The 23,276-nt window shown below is 35.6% G+C and overlaps 2 protein-coding genes across 2 annotated transcripts in view; one reads left to right on the top strand and one right to left on the bottom strand.

Moving 5' to 3' along the window:
• The window catches only part of CNTN6 (contactin 6), a 312,661-nt gene that overhangs the window by 61,621 nt on the left and 227,764 nt on the right, over positions 1-23,276 (top strand). The window contains exon 4 of the mRNA XM_036739662.1: positions 13,952-14,047. Coding sequence (XP_036595557.1) covers positions 13,952-14,047 — 96 coding nt within the window. The remainder of the gene's footprint in view (positions 1-13,951; positions 14,048-23,276) is intronic.
• Positions 1,618-2,037, bottom strand: LOC118831046 (putative peptidyl-tRNA hydrolase PTRHD1). Its single transcript, XM_036738220.1, has one exon. The coding sequence runs from the start codon at positions 2,035-2,037 to the stop codon at positions 1,657-1,659; it is 381 nt and encodes a 126-aa protein (XP_036594115.1). The 3' UTR covers positions 1,618-1,656.

The raw sequence follows: 23,276 nt of genomic DNA, 5'->3' as shown, positions 1-23,276 counted from the left end.
TGTCTTAAAATAGAATGATGATAAGTTTCACGATAGCCATCTGGCTATTTTAAAATGGAGGGATAAACATTTAAAAAAAGCTTCATGCAACTGAGCCATAGCTAAAAATTTTTGTACTAGGAGTAAGAGGAAGATATGAATTTAAATACCCAGTTAGAACAATACACCATTGTTCACTTGTTATAAACAATGTTCCATATCAATACTTTAGAAGGAATACTATTTAAAATGACTGAGAACCAAATTTGTATTGAATATATTTGATATGGGTCTAAGTGGTATAAGAAATTATATATACATATATGTATATATACACATATGTATGCATATATGTATATGCATACATATGTGCATGCAAAATATGAGCAAGCAAATGATATAAACAATTATCAAAAGACTAATTGCAAACTATTAAAGATTTTAAGAACAGAATTTGGAATCACCAATACCATGAAAAATGCAAATCAAAACAACTCTGAGGTTACACCTGTTTCAACAATCAGGCTAGCGGCTGTTGTGGGGGTGAAAGCCCAACAACAAGAATGCTACCAGCACACTGCAAAAGCACAGGTTCTTTTGCTCTGCTTTAATAAGGAAAGCAAGGTTAAAGGGGTTGACAAGCTTACTTTAATTCAGCTTACAAATATCATTCACTTAGTTCAGGGGAAAAGGCCAGCACACTGAACTTCGGAGCAAATTACAAACAAATTACAAACATCAACAGACAGACCTAGTCTGATTCAAATCCCAATACATAGTTACCAGAGTTTAACAAAGTCTCAGCATCCAGGTTACAAGCTGGAGGGCCCTTAGCTACAGCTGCCTGGAGTCTCCACATCAATACCATCTTGAGTGAGAGCCCCTTAACAAATTACAAACAGACAGACCCAATTCAGTTCATAGTTACCAACATCTAGGTTCAGCCCAGGAGCTCAGAACAAGGGCTGGCCCAGAGTCTCGCGTGCCACCACTGCTATGGGAAAGAGCTCCGAAGAAGAGAAGGCCAACCCCTGGTTTTATATCTTTTTCAGCATCAGGGGTGAGTCACACATGCGACTCACCCATGTGACCTAGAATCATCACAAAGAGGCGACTTAAATCCACATGGTCTAAAAGCCTCTGCTGTCCCAGACATGTCACTCAAACTCATGTCTAAACTAAGCCCTCCCCTGAGGCAAGGAGGCACCAAGGATACCCAAATCTAATCAAGGAAACAAAGGCCAAACTCTCCAAGGGCACTTAGTTGAACTGAGTGCTAAGAGCCCATTTTGCTTACCAACAAAACACCTCACCACAAGAAACAATGAATGTGGAAATAATATTGAAGCAGTTGTGGAAAGAAAGGCACAACATTGAATCCTTTATGGAACTGTGAATTGGCTTAACCATTCTGGAAAATATTTTAGGGCTATCTTTTTTTTTTTTTTTTGTGGTTGTTCCTCTTTCTCACCTTCAATGAAAGAGGAATTGTTTATTTGTTGAAATGTATTCAGAAATTAACCTGCTCGCAACTACCCCTAAAGAAACTGCCAATATTGAGCGCAAATGTGGGTTATGTCAGGGAGTTGTAGACATACTTTTTGCAGAGATGCCAAGAGATCGGTGGCACATAGATTCTGGGTCCCATTTGTCCAAAATAGCTCTCACACATGATGGTTACTTCAGTAACTTGAACTTCCTCAAATGTGGGTTCACCTCTCCTTTGAAGTAAGGCCGAAGAGCTATGCAGGTGGCAATGTTTTCTGGCTGTTCTAGCCACAGCATATAGTCAATGTTGTTCTGTTTCGGGGTCTCAGCCAGTGCCATCAGGGCAGCCTCATCTGGAGCCTCAAGAACAACTTTGCGCATGTTTCCCAGATCCTGGAGATAAGCCGCAGTATTTGGGTGGTCGCGGTGGGCATGCAAGGCCGCGATGGCCGCGTGACACCCCTGTGCCACCAGCGCTCCTAACGGCCACGAGAACGGAGCCCGCGCCAAGTCCCCTAGCAGAAGCAAATACTGCACCAGTGGCTGAACTGCTTCAACAGGAGCCGCCATCTTTCCAACCCATTTTAGGGCTATCTTAAGAAAGTGACTGAACTATCCTTTCCCTTTGACCAAGAGATTGTAGTACTAGGAAAAAAAAAACACCCCATCGTGAAAAAGATTATAAAGTAAGGGACCATATATAGCAAAATATTAAGAGCAATTTTAATGATGAAATAATGGACACAAAATAGTTGTGCATTGATTAGGGGATGGTTAAGCAAGTTGTAGTACATCAATGTAATGAAATATTATTATGCTATAAGAAATTATAAGTACAATGAATACAAGGAAACATTAGGTGACTTGAATAGACTAATGCAAAGTGAAACAATTAGAAGCATGTAAACAATATGTACAATTACTACAATGTCAAAATGGAAAGTATAACATTGAATCAAAAGAAACAAAATGCTGTTAAAATTTTATGCTCAGTATTGGCCTCAAATGAAAGATATATGAAATCACCTTACTCTCTTGCTTGCATAGGTGGTAGAATATGGGTATGGGACACTATAATTTATTTAAATACTTTTCTCTCTCTTTTTATTCTTTGTTAAAAGAAATATCTCTCTGGGAGGGAGTGGTATGCACTGGGAAACATGGATGATGAAGAAATAAAATATGACAGTGAACTATATTTAAGAAAAATATATGAGCTAAAATAAAAAAAAAAACTAAATAGAATGACAGATTCAGTGTGGCTTAGTGAATAAAGTGCTGAACTTTGAAAAGGAAGGGCTCAAATCTGGTCTTTGACACATATTTGATGTGAGGCTCTAGAAAATTGTGTTGCATAGGGTTGCATAGGGTTAATGGGCTCCTGATCTGTTTTTGTAAATAGAGTTACCACATCAGGAATTTTCCCCACAACTGAAAGACATCAAGGCTTTTGTGACTCATGAGAACATGTGATTTACTTGTATGCCACTTTCGTAGGAAACCTTTTATGATAATACCCAATAAAATTACATGACTATTAGATGCTCTTTGAGTAGATATGAGGACAGAATATAGACAACTATTAGAGGCTTACCCAAAGAACATTAGAAAAAACTTTTATTTGGCACTGAAAACATAATTGTTGCTATTATGAATGAGAGATACTGAGAAAGTAACAACTGAAGAATCTGATCTGTGGCTTTATAATTACATGGAATCATTCAATTTCTTATTATTTCTTTGTGATTTTTTTTTGTTTTTATGACTACTTTGAGGGTAGTGACAATTTAATGACTTCTTTTAGTTTAAAAACCTTACACATGCTTGTGTACGATTAGTAATTGAAATAGACGCAATGCATCATTTTCATTAGTGTGGCGGTTACTTAAAAGAAATAATACTCTTTATTAGGCTAATAAAAAAGGAGCCATGTGTAGAAGCAACATGGTTTAATGCAAAAAAGCAATATAGACAGAGTCAGATGTATAGTTTTGTTCTCTTTTCTTTATTTTAAACATTTTCATGTTAGTCATGTTATAAGGAAGGATTAGAACCCATGGAAGGAATCAGAGAAAGAAGAAACAAAACAGAACGACAACAGAGGGAGGGAGAGAGAGAGAAAACATTATGCTTCAATCTGTGATCAGGCTCCATAGTTCTTTTTCTGGATGTGGACAGCATTTTCCATTATGACTCCTTTGTTGTTGTCTTAGATCCTTGCAATTCTAGGAAGAGCCATATCTATGAACATTAGCCATTACCCAATATGGCTATTACTATGGACAATGTTCTCTTGGTTCAGCTCATTTCACTCAGTATCAGTTCATATAAGTCTTCCTAGGTTTTTCTGAAATCCGCCTGCTCATCATTTCTTACTGCACAATATTATTCCATTACATTCACACACCACAACTTGTTTGACCATTCCTCAGTTGATGGATATCCCCTCAATTTCCAGTTCTTGGCCACCACAAAAAGATCTGCTATAAATATTTTTGTACAAATGGGTCCTATTCTCATTTTTATGATCTCTTTTGGATACATACCGAGAAGTGGTATTGCTGGGTCAAAGGGTATGCACTGTTTTACAGCCATTTGGGCATAGTTCCAAATTGCTCTCCAGAATGATTGGATCAGTTCATAACTTCAGCAACAATGTGTTAGTGTTCCAATTTTCCCACATCTTCTCCCACATTTATAATTTTCCTATTGTTTTCATGTTACCCAATCTGCTAGGTGTGATGGGGTACCTTAGAGTTGTTTTGATTTGCATTTCTCTAATCAATAGTGATTTAGAGAATTTTTTTCGTATGAGTATTCTTCATCTGAAAACTGCCTGTTCATATTCATTGACCATGTCTATGGTGCCTTTTATGGCAGGATGTAGTTTCCTTCCTTATCTCTTTTAATTACACCTATTTTTGGTTTTGCTTTGTCTGAGTTCAGGATTGCTTAACCCACTTTTTTTTAAACTTCAGGTGAAGCATTATATACTCTTCTCCAGCCTTTACCCTTTACTCTGTGGGTATGGCTCTGCTTGAGATGTGTTTCTTGTAAACAAGATATTGCAAGATTATGATTTTTAATCCACTCTGCTATCCATGTACATTTTAGGGGAGAGTTCTTCCCATTCACATTCACAGTTATGATTACCATGTCTTTCTCTCCATCCTATCCACCCATTTGTGATTTTCTCTCTCCTTTCTCTCTTTCCCTCCTCGCTAGAGTTGTGCTTTTGATCACTGCCTCCCTCAATCTGCCCTCCCTTTTATTACCCCCTCCCTTTTCTTCCTCTTTTCCCTTACTACTTCTTCCCTCCCTTCTATCCACCCCTCCCTTTTCTTTCCCCTTTCCCCTCTACTTCAGATAGGGTAAGTTAGATTTCTACACTTAAGTGAGTATGTTATTCCTTCTTTGAGCCAAATCTGATGAGAATAAGGTTCAAATAATGTGCATCTCTCTCCCTTCTTTCCCTCTACTTTGATAGGTCTTTGTGACTCTTCATGTGATGTAAATTGCTCTTTTCTGCCTTCTCCTTTCCTCTTCTCCCAATACAGTCCCTTTTCACCAATTAAATAGATTTTTTATCATCACATCAAAGTCAACTTATACTCAAGTCCTTTGTCTATGCATAACCCTTTCATAACTCTTTTTTATACATAAAGATACAGTTCTCAAGAGTTATGAGTATCATCTTCCTGTGTAGGGATGCAAACAGTTTGTCCTTATTGAATAACATGTTTTGTTTTGTTTTTCTTTCCTCTTTACCTTTTTATACCTATCTTGAGTTTTAAATTGAAGATCAAAAAATTTTCTGTTGAGCTCTGGTCTTTTAATCAGGAATGTTTTGATGTCTTCCATTTTATTGAATGTCCATCTCATACCATGAAAGATTATGCTCAATTTTGCTGGCTAGATGATTCTTGGTTGTAATCCAAGCTCCTTTTCCTTATGGAATATCATATTCCAAGCCCTCTCATCTTTTAATGTAGAAGCTGCAAGGTCCTGCATAATCCGGACTGTAGCTCCATGATATTTAAATTGTTTCTCTCTGGTGGTTGAAGTATTTTCTCCTTCATCTGATAATTCTGGAATTTGGCTACAATATTCCTTGACATTTTCAATTTGGGATCTCTTTCAGGAGGTGATCATGGATTCTTTCGATGGCTATTTTATCCTCTGGTTCTAGGACCTCAGGGCAGATTTCCTTCATGATTTCTGGAAAGGTGTTGTCCAGGCTCTTTTTATCATCATGACTTTCAGGTAGAATAATAATTTTTAAATTATCTCTCCTGGATCTATTTTCCAGATCAGTTATTTTTGCAATGAAACATTTTATTTTTTCTTCTATTTTTTCATTCTTTTGATTTTGTTTGACTGATTCTTGATGTATCATAGAGTCATTAGCTTCCACTCTCACAGTTCTAATTTTTAATGAATTGTTTTCTTCAATTAGATTTTTGTAACTCATTTTCCATTTGGCCCAGTTTACTTTTTAAGAATTTCTTCTCTTCAGTGATTTCTTTGTGCCTGCTTTTCCATTTGACCAATTCTACTTTTTTTAATTAAGATTTTTAAATTTTAGTTTACAACACTCAGTTCCTCAGGATTTTGAGTTCCAGATTTTCTTCCCCCACCCCCTGCCCCTTCCCAAGATGGCATAGATTCCGATATATCTTCTACATATAACTTTGCATTGAACTTATTTACACAAAAGTCAAGTTGTAAAGAAGAATTATGACCATGCAATGAATAATGAGAAAGAAGAAACAAAAACAAAGAAAAACAAAAACAAAAGAGAAAAATAACAAAAGGAAAAAAGGAGAACAAACAGTTTGCCTCAATCTGCATTCAGACTCCATAATTCTTTCTCTGGTTATAGAGAGCTCTCTCCATCATGAGTCCTTTGGAGTTGTCTTTGAACCTTGTATTGCTGAGAAGACCAGTCTATCAAGGTTAGTCATCACAGAATCAATATATCTGGGGTTGTGTATAATATTCTCCTAGTTCTGCTCCATTCACTCAGCATTATCTTGTGTAGGTTTTTCCAGGTTATTATGAAGTCCATATCTTCCCCATTTCTTATAGCACAATAGTATTCCATTACAATTATATACTACAGTTGTTCAGCCATTCCCCAATTGGTGGGAATCCCCTTGATTTCCAATTCTTTGCTACTACAAAAAGAGCCACTATAAATATTTTTGTACATACAAGTCCTTTTCCCACTTGTGTGATCTCTTTGGGATACAACCCTAGAAGTGGTATTATACTCCTTTGGGCATAGTTCCAAATTGCTATCCAGAATGGCAGGATTAGTTTAAAACTCCATCAGCAATGTAACAGTACCCCAATTTTCCCACATCCTCTCCAGTGTTTATCATTTTCCTGTTTTGTCATGTTACCCAATCTGAGAGATGTGGTACCTAAGAGTTGTTTTGATTTGCATTTCTCTAATCAGTAGTGATTTCGAACATTTTTTCATATGCCTATAGATATCTTTCATTTTTTCCTCTGAAAACTGCCTGTTCATATCCTTTGACCATTTCTCAATTGGGGAATGACTTGTATTCCTATAAATTTGGCTCAGCTCCCTGTATATTTTAGAGATGAGGCCTTTATCAGAGACACTAATTGTAAAGATTTTCTCCCAATTTTCTGCTTCCTTCCTAATCCTTGTTGCATTGGCTTTTTATACAAAAACTTTTCAATTTAATATAATCAAAATTATCCATTTTGCATTTTGTAATACTCTCTCTCTCTCTCTTGTTGTGTCATGAATTTTTTGCTTTCCCATAAATCTGATAGGTAAACTTTTCCTTGCTCTCCCGAATTGCTTGTAGTATCAGTCTTTATTCCTAAATCATGTGCCCATTTTAACTTTATTTTGGTATATAGTGTAAGATATTGGTCTATGCCCAGTTTCTGCCTTACCATTTTCTAGTCTTACCAGCAGTTTTTGTGAAATAGTGAATTCTTAGGCCAGAAGCTGGATTCTTTAGGTTTATCAAAGAGTAGATTGCTATAGTCATTGACTACTGCATCTTGTGTACTTACCCTATTTCACTGATCCACGAATCTGTTTCTTAGCCAGTACCATTTAGTTTTGATGACTGCTGCTTTATAGTACAGTTTAATATCTGGTATGGCTAGGCCACCTTCCCTAGCATTTCTTGTCATTAATTCCCTAGATATTCTAAACCTCTTGTTCTTCCAGGTGAATTGTGTTATTATTCTATCCAGTTCTGTAAAATATTTTTTGGTAGGTCGATTGGTATGGCGCTGAATAAATAATTAATTTAGGTAAAATTGTCATTTTTATTATATTATCTCAGCCTAACCTTGAGTAACTGATATTTTTCCATTTATTTATATCTGACTTTATTTGTGTGAACAGTGTTTCATAATTATGTTCACATAGGCCCTGGGTTTGTCTTGGCAGATAGACTCACAAATATTTTATAGTGTCTACAGTAACTTTAAGTGGAATTTCTCTATCACTTGCTGTTGGGCTTTGTTAGTAATGTATAGGAATGCCAAGGACTTATGTGGGTTTATTTTATATCATGCAACTTTGCTAAAGTTGTCTATTGTTTCAAGTAGTTTTTTACTTGATTCTCTAGGATTCTTTGAGTAAATCATCATATCATTTTCAAATAGTGATAGTTTAGTTTCTTCTTTGCCTATTCTAATTACTTCAATTTCTTTTTCTTCTCTTATTACTATAGCTAACATTTCTAGTACCAAATTGAATAGTAGGAGGTGATAATGGACATCTTTGTTTCATCCCTGATCTTATTGGGAATGCCTCTACCTTATCCCCATTACAAATAATGCTTGTTGATGGTTTTAGGTAGATGCTATTTATAATTTTAAGGAAGGCTCCATTTATTCCTATGCTTTCTAATGTTTTTAATAGAAATGGGTGTTGTACTTTGTCAAAGGCTTTTTCTGCATCTATTGAGATGATCATATCATTTCTGCTAGTTTTGTTGTTGATATGGTCAATTATGCTGATAATTTTTCTAATATTGAACCAGCCTTGCATTCCTGGAATAAATCCTACCTGGTCGTAGTGTATTGTTCTTGTGATAAGTTGCTGCAATCTTTTTGCTAATATTTTATTTAAAATTTTTGCATCAATATTCATTAGGAAAATTGGTCTATAATTTTCTTTCTCTGTTTTGACTCTTCCTGTTTTGGGTATTAGTACCATATTTGTGTCATAAAAAGAATTTGGTAGGACTCCTTCACTTATTTTCCCAAATACTCTATAAAGTATAGGAATTAATTGCTCTTTAAATGTTTGATAAAATTCACATGTAAAACCATCTGGCCCTGGAGACTTTTTCCTAGGGAGTTCATTGATGGCTTGCCCAATTTCTTTTTCTGAGATGGGGTTATTTAGGTATTTTACTTCCTCCCTTGTTAACCTGGGCAATTTATATTTTCGAAAATATTCATCCATATCCCTAAGGTTGTCAAATTTATGGGCATACAATTGGGCAAAATAATTCCTAATTACTGTTTTAATTTCCTCTTCATTGGAGGTAAATTCACCCTTTTCATTTTTGATACTGGGAATTTGATTTTCTTCTTTCTTTTTTTTAAATCAAATTGACCAAAGGTTTATGAATTTTATTGCTTTTTTCATAAAATCTGCTCTTGGTTTTATTTATTAACTTAATAGTTTTCTTCATTTCAATTTTATTAATCTCTCCTTTGATTTTCAATATTTCTAATTTGGTATTTAATTGGGGATTTTCATTTTTTTTCCTTTTTAGTTGCATGCCCAATTCTTTTATCTCCTTTTTATCTATTTTATTCATGTAAGCATTTAGAGATATAAAACTTCCCCTAAGAACTGTTTTTGCTGCATCCCATAATTTTTGATATGTTGTCTCATTATTGTCATTCTCTTGAATGAAGTTATTAGTTTTTTCTGTGATTTGTTCTTTGACCCACACAGTCTTTAAAATTAGATTATTTAGTTTCCAATTAATTTTAGCTTATTTTTTTCCTGTTTCTTTATTACAAATAATTTTTATTGCATCATGATCTGAAAAGGGTGATTTGACTACTTCTACCTTTCTGCACTGGATTGTGAGGTTTTTATGCCCTAGTACATGATCAATTTTTGAGTATGTGCCATACACCACTGAGAAAAAGTATATTCCTTTTTATCCACATTCAGTTTTCTCCAGAGGTCTATCACACCTGCCTTTTCTAAAATTCTTTTCAGCTCCTTAACTTCTTTCTTGTTTATTTTGAGGTTAGATTTATCAAATTCAGAGAGGGGGAGATTGAGGTCTCCTATTATTATATTTTTGCTATCTATTTTCTCCTGTAATTCCCTTAACCTCTCCTCTAAGAATTTGCATATTATACCACTTGGTGCATATATGTTAAATAATGACATTGCTTCATTGTTTATGGTGCCTTTTAGCAGGATGTAGTGTCCTTCCTTATCTCTTTTAATTATATCTATCTTTGCTTTTGCTTTGTCTGAGATTAGGATTGCTAACCCTGCTTTTTTACTTTAGCTGAGACACAATATATTCTACTCTAGGCATTTGCCTTTACCCTGTGTGTATCCCTTGTTAATCCATTCTGGTATCTGCTTCCGTTTTATGAGAGAGTTCATCCAATTCATATTCACAGTTATGATTACTATCTGTGTCTTTTTCTCCATCCTATTTCCCCCCTGTTTATGCTTTTATTTCTCCCTTTCCCCTTGCACTCCTCAACAGAGTTTTGCTTTTGACAGCTGCCTTCCTCAGTTTACCTTCCCTCTTGATTCCCCTCTCTTACCATTTTCTGCTTGCTACTTCTTCCCTCCCTTCTGACCACCCCCTCCCTTTTTTCCCCCTTTCCCCTCCTACTGCCTGTAGGACAAGTTAGATTTTTATACTTATCAGGGTATGTTATTGCCTTCTTGAACCAGAACCGATGAGTGTAAAGCTCAAATACTGCTCTTCTCTTTCACTTATTTCCCTCTACTACAATATGTTTTTGTACCTCCTCATGTGATGTGATTAACCCTTTTCTACTACTTCCTTACCTCTTATCCCAGAACCATCCCTTTATATCTGTTAATTATATTTTTTGTCATTGTATAAGTTATTTTATACTGATACCCACAATCTACGAATATGTCTTTCAGTTGCCATAAGTATATTATTCTCAAGATTCACACACACACACACACACACATAACATATAAAATATATAAAACAAAATAATCCTATATAAGGATGTAACTAATTAGCCTTGTTGAGTAACTTGGGTTTTTTCCCCCTGGTTACCTTTTCATGTCTCTCTTGAGTTTTGTATTTGGAGATCAAATTTTCCATTGAGCTCTGGCCTTTTCATCGGGAAGGTCTGGAATTCCCTTATTTCATTGAATGTCCTTCTCCTTGCCTGGAAAATTATGCTTAGTTTTGCTGAGTAGTTGATCCTTGGTTGTAGTCTAAGCTCCTTTGCCCTTCGGAATGTCATATTCCAATTTCTCCTGTCAACCTGGGAAAACCTACATGACATAATGCTGAGTGAGCGGAGCAGAGCCAGGAGGACATTGTACACAACCACAGATATATGGATTCTTTGAGACCAACCCTGACAGACTTTGCTGTTCTCAGCAACACAAGGTAGAAAGACAACTCCAAAGGACTCACGATGGAGAATGCTATCTACATTCAGTTAAAGAACTATGAATTATGAATGCAGATTGAGGCAAACTTCATGCTAGCCTTTTTTTCTCCCTTTTTTTCTCCCTTTTTTTCTTTTTCTCTCTTTTGTTTTTGTTTTTAGGTTGTTTTTTTTTTATTTTTGGTCCTGTTTCTTCTTTCACGTGATTCATCTCATTGATCACAGTTCTTCTCCATAACTTGACTAGTGTGTAAATTAATTCAATGTGAAGTTATACATGGAAGCTATATGGGATTCCATGCCATCTTGGGGAGGGAGGAGGGGAGGGAGGGAAGAAAATCTGGAACTCAAAATTATGTAGAACTGAATGTTGTAAACTAAAAATAAATAAATAAATAAATGAATGAATGAATGAATGAATGAATGAATGAATGAATAAAAGAAGGGACAGTGAGAGCAATTTACTTCTTGCTGCACCATCTTGACTCCCGGGAAGTCCTCATTGGACTCTTTAGTAGTATGATCTTTGTCACATTAATCTTTCTGAGATTCAGTTTTTCCATCTGTGAAATAGGTAGTAGTGTTTATAAGAGTAGCTCTTCCTACCTCATTGAGTTTCTATTTTTGATCATCAAATAATGCAAGAATATGCAAAGAGTCCATGACTTGTGAGGTGGGGGAATTCCCTTCACCTCTTGAAACCCATATATCCCATAACTTCTTATAGATTTTCCTGAATCCCAGTGAAGTTAAATGAGTATTTCCAAATGCACTCAAAGTTACTAAAGTCATAGGCAGCATTCAAATGCACATTTTCTTGACATCAGAAAATCTAGCACTCTCTCCAGTGCTCCAGTGTCCCAGACACAGACACAGATACAGATACAGACACACAGACACACAGACACACAAACAGCATCCCCTCTCTCTCTCTCTCTCTCTCTCTCTCTCTCTCTCTCTCTCTCTCTCTCTCTCTCTTTCTCTCTCTCTCTCTCTCCCTCTCTCTCTCCAGAAGGAAGTCTCTGTATAATACCTCTTGAATAGATTTCTTCATTCTTTCCAGTCTTACGAACAATCCCTTAATTTGGGGCATCATCAGCTCTTGCCTAATCTTTTGCTTTATGATCCTAATTGGTACCCCTGCTTCAACAAAGACTACAATCCATCTTCCACACAGTTGCCGAAGTGATTTTCTTAAAGCAGAGGTTCCCAAACTTATTGAGCCTACTTCCCCCTTTTAAAAAATAAAAATATTCAGCACCCTTCTGGAAATCCATTTTCTTTAACCCTTCAAGAGTTGTTGGGATTTTTTGTGTCATTTGAAAATTGAAAATATGGATTTTAAATGGTGCACCTTAAATTTAATAGTTTAGTGTAAATTTGTGGTTTATTTCCTCCATTGAAATTTCGATGATGTGATATTGTGTATAGAGTATTGTATTGTAAACAATCCATTACACACATATATTCCTGCTGATGCATGCTGGGCTTTTGGATAAGGTATGCTTTCCTGCCAATACTTGCTTGTTAAGACCTGTCTGCAGACTTGGCCACTGAACATTTATAATGTCTATTTTGTGTGTTCATTTGGAAACTAATGTAATCACTAGGACTTTAACTCTGTTACATAATACATGTAACATGTACAGTTTTTCAAAATTGTCTAATCTTCTCATCCTTATGCTTCTACTACCCCTAACTTTTATTTAACACCCCCTAATTGCACCCAAGGCTACCACTGTCTCCCTGGACCATTCCAGAACCCACCCAAGGGGGAACCTATGTGTCTGGCAGCATTACTATCTTGTTTAATGAAACCCAGGGTCTCCTGGTCCCTTTAGTATCACACATAAACTTCTTTAGCATTTTAAAGCTTTCAAAGCTTGACTCCAACTTACCTTTCTACGTTTATTTGACTTCATTACCCCATTTCACTTTTTTTTTTCATTTTGATCCAAGCAAATTAGATTTCATGTTATCCCACACATAAGAGATTCCATTTTCCATCTTCATAACTATGTCCAGGCTGGCAATCCTATAACTAAAATATGTTTCCTCTTGACCTCCACCTATTATAATGCCTTTTATTCAGTTATTTCTGTCATGTCCAACTCCTAGTGACAAATTTTGGGTTTTTTTTAGCAAAGATACTGAAGTGGTGTGCCATTTCCTTCTCCAGATTGTTTTACATGTGAGGAAACTGAAGCAAACAGAGTTAAGTGACTTACCCAGGGTCACATAGGTAGCAAATGTCTGAGGCCAGATTTGGACTCAGGAAGCTGATTCTTTCTGACTAGTTCCTGAATTCTTGCAACTGCACTCCTAGCTTCCCTTATTGGTAATTATAGCATCCTCAATAAGCCAGATTATTTACTTATCTTTCTTGGCAGTCTCTATTCTGAGTTTGAGTTAGTGTTTTTCTCAAAGCCCCAAAATAACATACACACATATGCAGATTTAAAATGCCAATTTAAGGAGAATTGACATGTGTTTGGGAAATAAATATATTTTAAATACTTCTTTTGGGTTGGGGATATATGTGTTTTTATTCAAGGGCCTCCCTCATTAGTTGCTTAGCATACTAAGAGTTAGCTGGTAATGAGTAACGTCAGCAAATGTCACTATGACTTTATTAGTTAAATCATGTTTCATAAAAATGAGTGATAATTGTCAAGGATAACTTAGAATGCAGATAATCCTTCCTTGTATAACAAATATATTTTCCTTGATTTTCCACTGAATGCCCATTACCTCAAGGACAAAAGGGTAAGCTGACATTTATTTTCTTCTTCATAATATTAATTCTAAATAATATTTTGTTTCTTTCTTTGTTAAGATATTGAAAACTTTGAAACCAAAATAAGAAGTACCGTGTCCGTTCTGGCAGGTCAAGGTGTGGTTCTCTTCTGTGGCCCCCCACCATACTTTGGAGGTATGTTGAGATACTTTTCTTCACTCCAGTAATTTTGCCAACTAGTGATGCAAAGTACAGAACTAAGACTGGTAGGCTGGAGTAGGAATAATGATAACCTAACAGTATCAGAGATTTTTCTAGTCATCACCACACTACACATACAAAGAGGTCTGTACCCAATTCATTTTAAACATTTTAATCAGTTTTTATGTCTAAAGATGCCTAAAAATGGAATAAGTTTTTATAGCTGCCTCAGGAAAATACATTGAAAAATTATCTTAAGGAACTTGAAGCTTTCCTTAGTTGCCATGACTATTGGCTTAAAAGAAAATCTAGGGAACATTATTGGTATATCCAAAGGCTCGTTAGACAAATTTTATACCATCAATGTGAAAATGAGGCACCATGTATAAGTTTATATGGTGGGGGATGCCAATGATCAAAGAAATTTTACACACTTTATCTTGGAGACTTACATTTCTTTGCAATTTCAAAGTATCCCAAAATGTATTGAAGTATGACCCCATGTGGACCTTGAAGCAGTGTTTTTTTCAATCCCTTTTTCGAGTTGGATTTACTAAGGGTCCTTGTGGTCAGATCATGATATCTATATAAATAGTATAAATTTCATGGTCAGAAACTTTGGGGAGATTTTAAGCAACCTAGAATGGCTATGTGTGTATGTACGCACACATACACACACAAATATACACACTAGTATATAGTATACATACACACATTCATATACATATGTGTGTATACATACAGATGTATGTATGTATATATGTTTATGTCTGAAGCATATACATATATAGTATAAATATGTGTGTATATGTGTACATGCATGATGCGTATATACACATATGCATGTGTATGTGTATATATAGATATATGCATATATGTTTCTATAAATACATGTGTATATTTACACACATATATACATACATATGATATATTGGAGATGCTATCAGAGGACTTGATGTCATGAATAATTGAATGAATTAATAAATTAATGAATGATAGAATGAACGAGAAAATAATTATCAGGCAATTACAATGTATCAAGGACTAGGTTGAGTGATAGGCATCCAAGTACTGAGGTAGAGACAGAACTTATTCTTAAGGGCCTTGCACACTAATAGTGTAAGACAACACATAATAGAAAAGCAATGCACAGGGTAGGGATTTCAATCAGAGCATTCTCAGCTGTGAATATGGCCTGAGTGGACAGACCCCTGACATGAAAAGAGAATGAGCTCAGTCTGGGTCCTAGAGTCATGTAGTTATATTGTAGTTCTTCACATTCACGTAGTCATTAACCAAGATGTTGGGGACACAGGGTGGGTGTTCCCAAGATTAGTGAATTAGCTTCAACTGGGATTAGGATCATAGATATTGGAAGTCCAAGATGCAGAGTTCAAAAGATGATGCTGGTACAGGAAGATAGGAAGAGGCAAGGAAGGAGTGGCAGGCAGAAGATAAGGTATATGGGATAAGAAGATGAAGCTTGATATAGCTTTCAATCTCAGCATGGACAAGTCATTTATCCTCTCTGATTCTCATTTTTTTATAGTACCTATGTGATAGCATTCATTGCTTTTGTGGCTCAAATAACATGATGCATATAAAGAACAATATAAATGTCAGATATTACTAGGATAGAAATGAAATATTATAACAATATACTAATTTCCCATAATTTTAAATCATTACTTTTATGAAGTTTGAGAAGACAGAAAAGTTTTTCCTTTATAATTTTTCATTTTTAAAGAATCATAAGATTCTTAATAGAGCATTATTAGAGCATGCCAGAACTGAAAGTGAATTAAGTGGGAAGTTGACAAAGTGAAAATAAGACACTTCAAACAAAGAATTTTCTTTTATTTTATATTTCTGAATAATATTTATGACATTAGAAAACTCTGCAATATCAGTGGAGAACTACATTTCTTCCCACATCATCCTGCAATAAATCATTATCATTCTAGTTATATTATAGGCCATTGAAACAAAATACAATCTCTGTCTTTAAAAAAATAGAAAGTATGATTTACAGTGAACATAATTTTAGAAGACATCATTTGCAAAATTTTATATTTCACTACATGCTGTCAACCATGTTAAATCATATTTTGCTGACATTAGTCCCAAATCCTCGAAGGAATCTAATTTTATTTTCATCTTTTTTCTCTATAAACAAAATTGTCAGGGATCAAAGAAATATGAAACATTTTAAAGTTCAATAAGTGATGTAGATTAATTGAACCATGGAAACAGAGAAAGCCTTTTTTTTACTTTCCCTTGAGAACTTTAAGTGAAAATGTGACGTTTATAAGTATACTGTGTCCACCAAATTATTCTCTATGTCTATTTCACTGTATAAGATAACAGATTCTAAACAACTTTGTTAAAATAGCCACTTTTTCTCTTGCTCTTTACATACTGAACTGTACTGGGATGGATTGAAATCTTTATACAAATGTATTAGGAAAAAATTTTGGTGCAGTTTTAGAATTCTTTGGATACCCCTCATAAGACTTTCAGTCAAATGAAGGACTCCAGAAATAATGTTGACTTCATCCTCTTCACTTATCTTTGGTAGGGAGCTTCTTATCAACAAGCTAATTATGACTAATTTTTACCATTTCCTGGTCCTACCCCCAGTACTCACTTTTGACTTACTTTGGAGATTACCTCTCATTAATTTTGCATATGTCTTTTATGTACATAGATGATTGAATATTGTCCCCTCCCCTACCATCCCATTAGATTGCAGTTTCTTTGAAGGCATGATCTCTGTTTTCACCTCTCTTTGTATGCCCAGTGCTTAGTGTAGTGTCTGGCAAATAGTAGGCACTTATTAAATATTTGTCCATAGTGAGAATTCCTTTACATTTCTTTTTCTTCTTCACTAGAACAGATTAACCCTGACCCTCTGACTCTATCATACAATATAGAACAACAACAGGAATGAAATGAAAGAAGAAAAAGAAAATGGGCTGTTCAATGAATTCTAGGTGACATAATTGGCAGGATATTAAAAGAAGTGAAACTTAGAAACAAAACAAAACATGTCTGTGGTCACCTCTAACTTTTTTGAATGTCTTTCTTTTACTCATTTGCCTTCTGTTTCCCATTTTCTCAAGGCCTTGATTTATTAATGGTTATACATGGGGAACAACTAGCATACTTTCATTGATTAGTTACTAGTTGTTTTATCTACCAGGTGGGAATTATTTTTCATCCATCTCAACAATATTTGTATTTTAATTAATCACTTTTAATTTATCACTTAAGGTCAATAGTCATGAAAAACCAAAAGTGAAATTTCAGATATTATGCAAAGAGAAAGGGAAATATTTCTAGGCAGATGGGGATGAAGGTGGCAGTTCTTAAGAATATTCAAAGTACACCTTATGAGCAGCTGACTATAAAATTCATGCAGAGGCACCTAATTTGCAGTACAATATGATATTAGAGTAATCACTTAGAAGCTGCAAATGCAAGTAATCTATTTCATACATAAATTCTGATTTATGCCATAGGCAGTGTTCCACTGAGACATAGTTACATTTCAAAAATAAAGTCAGTTTGGGGAGGACTTTGGAAGCATTTTTTTAAAAATTCATAAATTTTTGTTTTAAAAAACCTACAATAAACAAAAGAAAGATAAAAATACCTAAAAAAACATAATTTACCTGAAAATCATCAAAATATTGGCAAATATTTTAAAATGTTTCTTTTTAAATTTACCATCTTTTTGGACAGAGAAAAAGCAGACACCCAAGCTGTTCCCAGTTGCCCTCCAAATAACTTAAAATAGTACCTCAAAACAAATTCTGGAGTGGCAGAACCCACAAAAAGCCTTGGTGAAATAATTTTCAAGCTTAAGACAACCTAGAAAGTAGGTAGGAAATGTCTTTATATGAGGGTGAGAATGGAGCACAGTCCAGCAGAGACTGAACCAGTACTGACCACACCACAAGAAAACAGCAGAAGGCCTTGGGAGTGACTAAATCAGTGGCCACAGTGACTGCTTCCTCAGCTATCAGTAAGAAGTTCAAAAAACTGGTCAGAAGGAAAATACAAGGGTCCTTTTGATATCATTGTGTGCAAGACTCTTGCGTTGTCCATACATGGATCTGGGTCACAGTCCTGGGTCACAGTCCCAAGGCGAGTAGCAGTACCACACCAGAGCTTATGCCATAATTGAGCTGATATCTGGTCCCAGTTCCACAGTCCATGAGTGTAGTAAATACCTCTCCTTTGATCATGTTGTTTTGGAAAGGCCAAAAGCATATAGACCCTCAAAACTAGTTCTGAAAACAGCTATGCAAAAAAACCTTGAAACTTGGGATAGTATCCCTTGCATGACAGGAACAGAGGACAGTTTAAATATGAAGTTAAAAGTCAAGAAATATGTCAGAAAAATGAGCAAATAACAACAAAAAGATTCTCATCATAGACACTTACCATGGTGACAGGCAAGATCAAAACATAAACTGAAAAAAAGACTAAAAGTCAAAAGTGCTACACCCAAACCTCAAAAAAAGTGTAAATTAGTCTCAGGCCCCAAAAGAATTATTGGAAGAGTTCAAAAAAGATTTTAAAAATCAAATAAGAGAGATAGAGAAAAAACTGGAAAAGTAAGTGACAGTGAGGCAAGAAAATAATAAATATGCCATTTGCTAAGTGAGAAAGGATTCTTGCTTTAACTTAATATTTAAAATAGACTTTTCAAGAAATAAGCATTTTTTTCTTGCTCCCATGTCATCCTTCCAACACACACACACATAAAGGAAAAACAAAACAATTATCACACATGCATATCATCAAGGAAGAAAAAGTCCTATATTGCTCATGTCCAAAGGTACATAATCTCATTTTGTATGTTTAATATATCTCATCTCTCTCAGGAGGTAGGTAGTATTAGGCCCATTTTATTGTTTACAAAGCTGCATCATTATTACCAAGTTTTGTTTCTTTTTATAAGGATTTCTTCCTTCACGCAGTTAGAGTTGTTCTGTATACTAACCGTTCTTTTGGTTCTGCTTCCTTTACTTATCATCACTTAATGAGAATCTTTGCATATTTCTATAAATACCCATTGTTTATCATTCCTCATGGAGTAGCAGTGTTCCATCCAAGTGAGGTACCATGACTTAATAATTCTCCACTTTATAGACGCAAGAGTTTTGTTTCTAGCTTTTTACCATTAAACATAGTACTGCCATCAAGAGTCATAGAAGTAGTAGTACTTTTTTTTCTTTCTTTTTGACAACCTACATAAAGTTAGTAACTAACAGGGAAATGCCAGTCTCACGTATGACTGTTTTGAAACTTTTTATTATATAATTTCATGTTGTTTTCTCCAACTGCAGGACTAACCCATGGCTGTTGTCAGTAGTGAATTGGCAGGCTTGCTTTTCCCAGATCCCCATCAACACTGAATTTTGTCATCATTTATCACTTTTGCCAAGTTGAGAGGGGGAATGTGATAGCTTAGGAGAGGTTTTCTTGTGCAGTTACCTAATTATGAGTAATTATCAATATTTTTTCAAATGTTTATTTATAACTTGTGTTTTTCATCTTGAAACTTCCCTGTTCATGTTATTTGCTGACATAAATGAGGAGAAAACTTTGGTTTTTTTTCTTCAGGAAACAATTTTATAAATGGTAGATAGGTTAAAGGCCAGCCCACATAGCTGTATTTAACCCATAGTGTGGATGAATGATGATGAGGAAGAGGAAAATGAGGAAGAAGGGTGGAGCCAAGAGAAACAAGGACCAGCTTGAGCTCTCCTTCCAAACCCCTCAAAATACCTGGAAAAATGACTCTAAACAAATTCTAGAGCAGCAGAAGCCACAAAATGACAGAGTGAAGCAGATTTCCAGTGCTAGACAATCTGGAAGGCTAACAGGAAGGGTCTATTGTCCTGTGATCTGAGTGGAGCATAGCCCAGCCTGGGCCGGGCCAGCACAGATAAAACTGGAGCAGGTCTCAGGGCACCCAATCACTGGTAGCTGTGGCAGTTTCCACACTTCTCAGCCCACAAACACCAAAGACAGCTTTGAAGGTTGGTGGGAAAGCTCTCTCACCTGAGTGAGAGAGGAGGGCAGTCTAGCCTCAACCACAGCCCCAGGGTGGCAGCAGCCACTGCCACAGAGGCAGCTGCTTCTGGAGCTCTGAGCCTATAGACTGTGGGGGAAATCAACCAGAAGATCTGGGTCGCAGTCCTAGGTGACAGTTCTGGGTAAGGAGGAGTGCTAGAGTGGCAAGGCTGGTAGCAGCTGTGGGGAGGGAACCCTCCTCATAGTTCCAGGGAAGAAAAGAGGGCTTATGGTTGCTCATGGACCAGAGCTCAGGCCAGGAGAAGAGGAAACACCTTTGTTTTCATCATAGCACTTTGGATGAACTGAGAATTTATAGGTCCCTAGAGATATCTCTGAATACAGCTGCACAAAACCCCTGAAACTTGGGGCAGTACACCCTGCACTTAACAAAGAACTCAAAAGTCAATGACTGGGGAAATGAACAAACAGGGGGAAAAGAATGAGGTTACACGTAGAAGGTTACTTTCTTGTTGAAAAGATGTTTTCTTACATGCTTACTGATGAGGAAGATCAAGGCATGCAGCCAGAGGAAGACATCAAGGTCAAGGGTCCTACATCCAAAGACTCCAAGAAAAATATGAAATGATCTCAGGCCATGGAAGAGTTCAAAAAGGATTTTGAAAATCAAATAAGAGAAGAGGAGGAAAAATTGGGAAGGGAAATGAGAGTGATGCAAGAAAATCATGAAAAACAAGTCAACAGCTTGCTAAAGGAGACCCAAAAAATACTGAAGAAAATAACACCTTTAAAAATAAAGTAACCCAAATGGCAAAAGAGATCCAAAAAGCCAATGAGGAGAAGGCCTTGAAAAGTAGAATTGGCCAAATGGAAAAGGAGGTCCAAAAGCTCCCTGAAGAAAATAATTCTTTAAAAATTAAAATGAAGCAAATGGAAGCTAATGATTTTATGAGAAATCAAGAAATTATAAAACAAAACCAAAAGAATGAAAAAACAGAAGATAATATGAAATATCTCATTGGAAAAAACAACTGACCTGGAAAATAGATCCAGGAGGGTTAGTTTAAAAATTATTGTGTTACCTGAGAACCATGATTAAAAAAGGCCTAGATATCATCTTTTAGGAAGTTATCAAGGGAAACTTCTCTGATATTCTAGAACTAGAGGGTAAAATAGAAATGGGAAGAATCCACCAATCACCTCCTGAATATTTTACCCAAATTCCAGAGTTCCCATGTCAAAGAGAAAATATTATAAGCAATCGGAAAGAAACAATTCACATATTGCGGAAACACAATCAGGATAACAATAAGATTTAGCAACTTCTAAATTAAGGGATCAGAGGGCTTGGAATATACTATTCCAGAGATCAGAGCAGATAGGATTAAAACCAAGAATCACCTACCCAGCAAAACTGAATATAATATTTCAGGGGAAAAATGGAATTTCAATGAAATAGAGGACTTCCAAGCATTCTTGTTGAAAAGAAGAGAGCTGAATAGAAAATTTGTCTTTCAGGTACAAGAATCAAGAAGAATCTGAAAAGGTAAAGACAAAAGAGAAGCCATAAGGCCACCTCCACACCAACAAGAGGTGTGGTGTTATAGCTGGTTTAATTTAAAAATAGCAATGATTGATCAACCAAAAAGTGTTTATCAACTACTTACTAAAGTGTGATAAGGGCTAGGGATACAAAGAATAATATATACATGCATAAACAAATATATATTTGCATATATATGTGTGTATGGTTATGCACATGTGTGTATAAACCATGACTCTGTTGTCCCTTTTGTTCCATGTCTTAGGCAGTTGAGAAAAATCCCAAATGTGTTTTAGTAACAAAGGGGAAAATGCAGCTATAACTTTATATGATTGGAATTTACTGTGTTCCTCATGCTTTCTGTTTTCTTGAGTATTTCCAGCAATACTTCCTAAACCCTTCTTAAAGATGTAAAGATATAAAAGACATTCTCAAGTTATTTATAAAGGAACCAAAGTTCAGAAAAATGAGCAAAGCTCTCAGTTGGGTTAAGTCTGGCAATTTTAGACAGTGAAGGAAGACACTGGAAAATAAAATTTGTTTCCACATTTATTCCAAAGACGATTTATTCTAAATGCCAGATAGATTCAGGTAAACCAGGTCTAGTAGGGACAAAAGTGATACAAAGCCTATTGCAAACAGCTGGTCAATTCAGTCAAAAATAAAATAGGCATCTAGGGTGCTTTGCAGACCTAAGGGTCTTTCAGAGTTTTGACCAAATTGCCTTTACAGCTGAAACAAAGCAATTAAACCAGTAGTTAGTATGAACAGAACTTAAATGACCTCTGTTTTAACCAATTTATTTGTTCTAATGGGAATTGGAGTTGAGTAGGGAGAGAAAAACTTCATCTCTGAACAGTCTAGTAGAGAGGAAGAGATGGCCTGTCCTTTTATCCCTACCTCCTGTCCATGTTCTTGGAGATGAGGAATGGAGTTTGAATGCACTTTTGGGATTCTGCTCTTCTATAGAGTAGAGCTATAGGACAAGGTGTTTTAACTAATTAATGAAAAAGTCAGACTGCTGAACTCTGGGAGTTGTGTTTTCTTGCTCCACCATGAGGTGAAAAGTCATTTTAGATAATTTATTAACTCCAAACATTTGTAGATACAATTGCAGAGCATTTCCCTGCTAATAGTAAATGTCAATGGTGAGCATTTTTAGCCAAAGCTACCAGATAAATATGAAACCCCCCTGGAAATAGACCTTCCTGGGCTTTGCAGGAAATTTTATTTAAAAGGGATAAAATGAAGAATTGATTCATCTTCACGAAAATCATTACAATTTATCTAAATTCAAAGTAAAATATATACCTTTTCACTTCATTGTTAGGATACAAAATATGATTCCTAGGCTCATAAAGGTCTTAGGTTTCTGGTGTATTTTGGAAGTAATGCTTCTATTTCTCCTCAGTTTTTCACTTTCAAATGGGAAAGAAGAGTTGAATTGAAGCCAGTGGTTTACTAAATTGAGTTGGAAGCAGGATGACAGTCCTGTTGTCTGAATCTTCCTTCCAACTTATGACAATAAAGATGTTAGAAATTCACCTACAAATTGAAATTCTTTTCAAGGACAGGTGTTTTGGAGAATGAGGAGGAATGTGCTTCAAAGAAATAAAACAAACTTTCTGTGCC

Source organism: Trichosurus vulpecula, chromosome 9 (genome assembly GCF_011100635.1).
Source record: "Trichosurus vulpecula isolate mTriVul1 chromosome 9, mTriVul1.pri, whole genome shotgun sequence".
NCBI classification, from domain to species: domain Eukaryota; kingdom Metazoa; phylum Chordata; class Mammalia; order Diprotodontia; family Phalangeridae; genus Trichosurus; species Trichosurus vulpecula.
The sequence above is the reverse complement of the archived record's forward strand: the minus strand, read 5'-3'. Positions and strand labels throughout refer to the sequence as shown.